This window comes from Carlito syrichta, unplaced genomic scaffold (assembly GCF_000164805.1).
Source record: "Carlito syrichta isolate Samal-C Ts95f unplaced genomic scaffold, Tarsius_syrichta-2.0.1 Scaffold314008, whole genome shotgun sequence".
NCBI classification, from domain to species: Eukaryota; Metazoa; Chordata; class Mammalia; order Primates; family Tarsiidae; genus Carlito; species Carlito syrichta.
This window is the reverse complement of record NW_007258104.1, coordinates 154392-160003: the sequence shown is the minus strand read 5'-3', so window position 1 is coordinate 160003 and position 5612 is coordinate 154392. Positions and strand designations below refer to the sequence as shown.

Here is a 5612-nt window from a genome sequence, read left to right as displayed (position 1 = left end):
GGCAATCCACTCACCTCGGCCTCCCAAAGCACGGGATTACAGGCTGAGCCACTGAGCCCAACCAGCCTTCCTAATTTCAAATGCAATCCCCGTCCCCCCCATCTCTTCATTCTCTATCCCCCTCTTCAGCTTTATTTTTCTCTCACAGCAGTTTCCACCATCTGACATGCTAAATATTCTACTAAGTCCACAAGGGCAAGGATATTTTGTCTTTGTTCACTGCTCTCTCCTCAGTTCCTAGAATAGCCACCTGCTAGATGCTCAGTGAATATTGGTCTAATTAAACAATCATTAACTCCTTGGGTTTCTGGACTATCTACAGCAAAAAAAGATTAGCGTGAGAGTGGTGACTTGATTACAGGCAGGCACATGACCAGGGTCCTCTGGACTGGTTCACATATTCACATTTTCTGCCTTTTTTAAAATTGGGAGGACAAAACAACGAATTTTTGCCATTTCTGTATCTTATAGACTGAATTGTGTCTTTGTACCATTCTCTCAATTAATATGTGAAGGCCTTGGTACCTCAGAATATGACTGTATTTAGAGACAGAGCTTGTAAAGAGGTGATTGAGTTAAAATAAAGCCATTAGCATTAAACTAAAATGAGGCAATGCAATCCAACTGGTGTCCTTATAAGAGGAAATATGGACACAGAGACACCGGGGGTGTGTATACACAGAAGAAAGGCCATGTCAGAACATAGCAAAAAAAAGCAGCCATCTACAAATGTCTTAGTTTGTTTTGTGCTACCATAAGAGTATTGGAGACTGGGTAATTTATAAAGAAGAAGAATGTATTTCTCACAGCTCTGGAGGCTTGGAAGTCTAATATCAAGGTGCTGGCATCTGACCAGGGTCTTCTTGCTGTGTCCTCCACAGCAAGAGGACAAGAGAAGAGAGGAAGAGAGGAAAGGCAAGAGAGGGCAAAAGTAAGAGACAAAAGGGGGCCAAACTCATCTTTTTATAAGAAACTTGGCCAGGCTCGGTGGTTCAGACTGTAATCCCAACACTTTGGCAAGTGAATTGCCTGAGCCCATGGGTTCGAGACCCACCTGGGCAACTTGGGGTGATCTCATCTCTACAATAAATCGAAAATTAGCCGGGCATGGTAGTGCATGCCTGTAGTTCAGGCTGCTTGGAAGGTTGAGGCAGAAGGATCACCTGAGCCCAGCAGGCCAAGGCTGCGGTGGCCGGGAGCATGCTACTGCACTCTAGTCTGGGTGAGAGTGTGAGACTCCAACTCAAAAAAAAAAGAAAAAAGAAACTCACTCCCTCTGTAATGGATTAATCCATTTATGAGGGCAGAGTCTTCAGGGTCTGATGTCCTCTTAAAGGTCCCCACCTCTTAATAATGTTACAATGATGATTAAGTTTCAATATAAGTTTGGTAGGGACAAAATTCAAAGAACAGAAGCAAGCCAACGAGAGTAGGCTCAGGAGACACCAGTCATACAGATACATTGATCTCGAACTTCCAGCCTTCAGAACTGTGAGAAAATAAAATGTTGTTGCTTTAAGCCACCTAGTCTGTGATATTTTGTTATGGCACCCGGAGCTAACTAAGATACTCTATATGCGCAGTAGCTTGATCAAATGAAAATTTACCTCTTATTTTTCACGGAAATCATCCTCACAGTGAAGCAGAGGGTTGTAGTCACCAACGCCCTCACAGTAATACCTAGAGGAATCAGTGCTTCCCACAAGGGGATAGGATAGCTGGGTCAGGATAGATTCTCTCTGGAGGGGAAGGCAATGATGTAACAGCGGTAATCGTTGCAACAGCATCTTGCTATAGATGCATACTCCACTGGTTGTTCACAGTCCCTTTGTCAGTGGCAGCAGAAAAGGACCACAGGATTTCTCAGCATTAGAAAGACATAGATCCTCCTTCAGAAAATCACATCAACAGATAAATTGAAGGTGAGGTTGCACAACAGTGTGAATGTACTTGATGCTACTGATCTCCACGCTCAAAAATGATTAACGTGAAATTTTTTTTAAAGACCATTTGAGTTATTGTTACTAAAAAATTAAAAGCACCAGGCAAGGTGGCTCATGCCTGTAATCCCAGCACTTTGGAAGGCAGAATTGAAAGGATCGTCTGAGTCCAGGGGTTCGAGACCAGCCTGGGCAGCTTGGTGAGACCTCGTCTCTACAATAAATCAAAATAATTAACTGGGCTGGGTAGTGCATGCCTGTAGTTCTAGTTACCTGAAAGGTTGAGGCAGAAGGTTCACCTGAGCCCAAGTCGAGGCTGCGGTGGCCATGATTGTGCCACTGTACTCCAAGCTAGGTGACAGAGTGAGACTCCAATACAAAAAAAAAAAATTAAAAGCAAAACATGAAATGTTATATCCATAAAACCATGTGAAGCGTGTCATAATCAGGCCAGACATAGTGGCTCACACTTGTAATCCCAGCATTCTGGGAGGCTGAGGGGAGAGGATTGCTTGAGCCCAGGAGTTCGAGACCAGCCTGGGCAACAGAGTGACACCTCATCTCCACAAAAACCAAAAAAATTAGCCAGGCATGGTGGCCCATGCCTGTAGTCCCAGCTGCTTGGGAGGCTGAGATGGAAGGATCACCTGAACCCAGGAGGTCAAGGCTGCAGTGAGCGGTGATTTTTGTGATCACGCCACTGTACTCCAGCCTGAGCAACAGAGCGAAACCCCAGCAAAAAAGAGTGGCATAATCAACATGTGGTACAAAAGGACCAAAGGGGGAAAGGAAAGTGGGGGCCAAACCGAGGATCCTTGCTGGAAGCGGGAAATGCAAATTGATCTTATAGCATGAGAGATTTCAGAGAAAAGTTGAGAGGGAATTCAACACAATCCACAAGGAGGAGAAAGGCCATAGTCTGGTCATACTCCTAAGTCTGGTTCTCATACCTGGTAATTGTCCTAATTCCCCAGAAGTAACTTTATATTAGCATTTTCCATAGCGTGTTTCTCAGGACAGTCAAAACACACTCCAGAATGAAAAAAAATTTTTTTTTAAATGAAATTGAAACTATTGTGGTTAAACAGGTTTCTTTATTGCAGAACTTCTCAGAAGTCAAATTACATTTGGAAATCTCCCCCAGATGATGAAGTCATAGATCTTTTTATCCCAAAAGAATCTCAAAGAACAGGTATTTTGAGGCTGGGCACGGTGGCTCACACCTGTAATCCCAGCACTTTTGGAGGCGAGGCAAGATGATTGCCTGAGCCCAGGGATTCGAGACCAGCCTGGGCAACTTGATGAGACCTTATCTCTACAATAAGTCAAAAAATAAGCTGGGCATGGTGGTGCATGCCTATAGTCCCAGTTATTCAGGAGGCTGAGGCGGAAGGATCACCTGAGCCCAACAGGTTGAGGTTGCAGTGACCATGACTGTGTCACTGCATCCCAGCCTGGGTGACAGAGCGAGACTCTGACTCAAAAAAATAAAAATAAAAGAACTGGTATTTTGGGAAGTATCACTTTAAACCTTCTGGATATTGCTACTGGGTAGGAAAGGGTAGCCAACCCATGGTGAGCAACCACACTGGAAAGTACCAAGTGAAAACAGCTGTCAGACCCTGAAGCTGTGCCTTCAGACACCAGGATATTTGCCAACGAGAAGATGGGGCAGGAGATGGTGATACAAACAGTTAATAGCATTAGGGTATGGCTGACTGAAAAAGAAGGAACCGGTATGACTGTTTATGTGTGTCCCTGTGCTAAAAGCTTTACCTCCCAACAATCCTTCCAAAGCAGACTATAAAATCACTTTCACTTTATAGATTAAAAAAAGCTGAAGCAAAGAGAGTCTAAGTAATTTGCTCAAGGACACACAGATAGTGACTCACAGAACCAGGACCATATCCAGTTAAGGAGGTGATTCTACTAGCCTTCAAGAATCACAGCCTGGAGAAGAATAAACTCCAGGAAGCAGCTGGGGGACTGTTCTACCTTCTCGGGAAGAACTAGTAAGCATCAGGGCTGAGGCGAAAGCCCAGAAGCAGACAGTTCCACTGAAACTGGGAAGAACCTGTCAAAGTAGAGACAGTTGTTGACACAGAGCACAAGAGAAGTACTTGGAGGTGGAGCACAACAGTTTAGAGACTTGTGAGCTCTGTGGGGGGACAGAGAAGATTCACACAGGGCAATTACCAGCTATTGTTTTCCCGCTGGCAGGAACATCCACAACAGCTGAACACACTACCATTTCCTGTGTCCTGGCAGAGGCAGCATAAGATTCTTCTGAAAATTTACCCTCAAAATAGTTGATCCTACAAGGATTTGTTGTTGCTGTTTTACTTACCACAGTAGGTGTATGAAATACTTGTATCGGAGGAGTTGCAGACCCAGTGTTGCTCCCCAGGTTCAGTATATATAGAAGAAAACAGGGTAGAGAAAAGCATAAATAGAAACATGATTCACTATCTTCTAAACTTTAAAAATGCAAGGAGGATCAGTAACTAATCATCAGGCTCTCCTTTTCAATCCGTAGAAAAGATTTAACTTAGTCATAAGTCACGTGATTTCTGAGTTCCTATTCAACTATTTCCTCTTTTTAAGTGTGTGTGTTTATTATTGAGCACTTCCTGCAAAGGGAGAGAGGAAAATGATTTTGAATGTACTCTTTTCAGACATCTGATGTAAATGAGAGTGCTGAAAACAAAACAAGACACTCCACAGTCATTAGTAGGTCTTCCTTAAAGCCCCGACAGACTGGTATTCCTTATCCCTCCACATTTTGCTAACTGGAATCTCACTCCGTTGCCCAGGCCAAAGTGCAGTGGCACGATCACAGTTCACCACAGCCTCAAACTCCTGTCTTCCAGTTTTGTTTTTGTTGTTGTTGTTGTTGTTTGTTTTTTGGAGTTTTTTGTTTGTTTGTTTGTTTGTTTGTTTTTAGCTCACTCTGTTGCTCAGGCTGGAGTGCAGCGGCACACTCAACCTGCTGGACTCAGGCGATTCTTCCACCTCAGTCTTCCAAGTAGCTGGAACTACAGGCACGTGCTACCTCACCCAGCTAATTTTTTGATTTATTGTAGAGACAAGGTCTCGCCATGTTGCTCAGGTTGGTCTCGAACCCCTGGGCTCAGGCAATCCTCTCGCCTTGGTCTTGCAAAATGCTGGGATTACAGGCTTGAGTCACTGCATCCAGCCTCACAGTTCTCTATACAACAATTTATCATGGCCTAGAGAGCTGGACCTATAGATCTGAACTGAACAGTCTCATGCAAACTATTTCTGCTCAGCAACAGCAACAGGCTTAGCCACAGGACAGAATGGGGCTAGATGAGACCCCAAAAAGGGGACACCTGTTGTAGTTCTGTGCTGTGGGCAGGACCCCACCAGTCTTGAGAATGCTTTCTTTCACCTACACCAAAATAGAGCTCAAGAGCAAATTTTGAGACCTAATAACATGATTGTGGCATGTATTTCATTTCAAAACGCTCCCTCCATTTTAGAAAACAGCTATTTCTTTAGATGCTTTAATACTTAAATTCCCTAACAGGATATAGTTTAGGTTTGGTAGCCAAAACTGGCATGGCGTTGTGGTTTAAAAATCTGCACGCCTGTAATCCCAGCATTTTGGGAGGCCGAGGCGAGTGGATTGCCTGAGCCCACGGGTTCGAG

The 5612-nt window shown here is 44.1% G+C and overlaps 1 protein-coding gene across 2 annotated transcripts in view; it reads right to left on the bottom strand.

Moving 5' to 3' along the window:
* LY96 (lymphocyte antigen 96) overlaps positions 1–4512 on the bottom strand; it is a 37329-nt gene extending 32817 nt beyond the window's left edge. For both annotated transcript variants that reach the window (XM_008070763.1, XM_021718917.1), the window contains exon 1: positions 4288–4512. In XM_008070763.1, coding sequence (XP_008068954.1) covers positions 4288–4399 — 112 coding nt within the window. In that variant the 5' untranslated portion in view covers positions 4400–4512. The remainder of the gene's footprint in view (positions 1–4287) is intronic.
* Positions 4513–5612: the final 1100 nt, after the last annotated feature.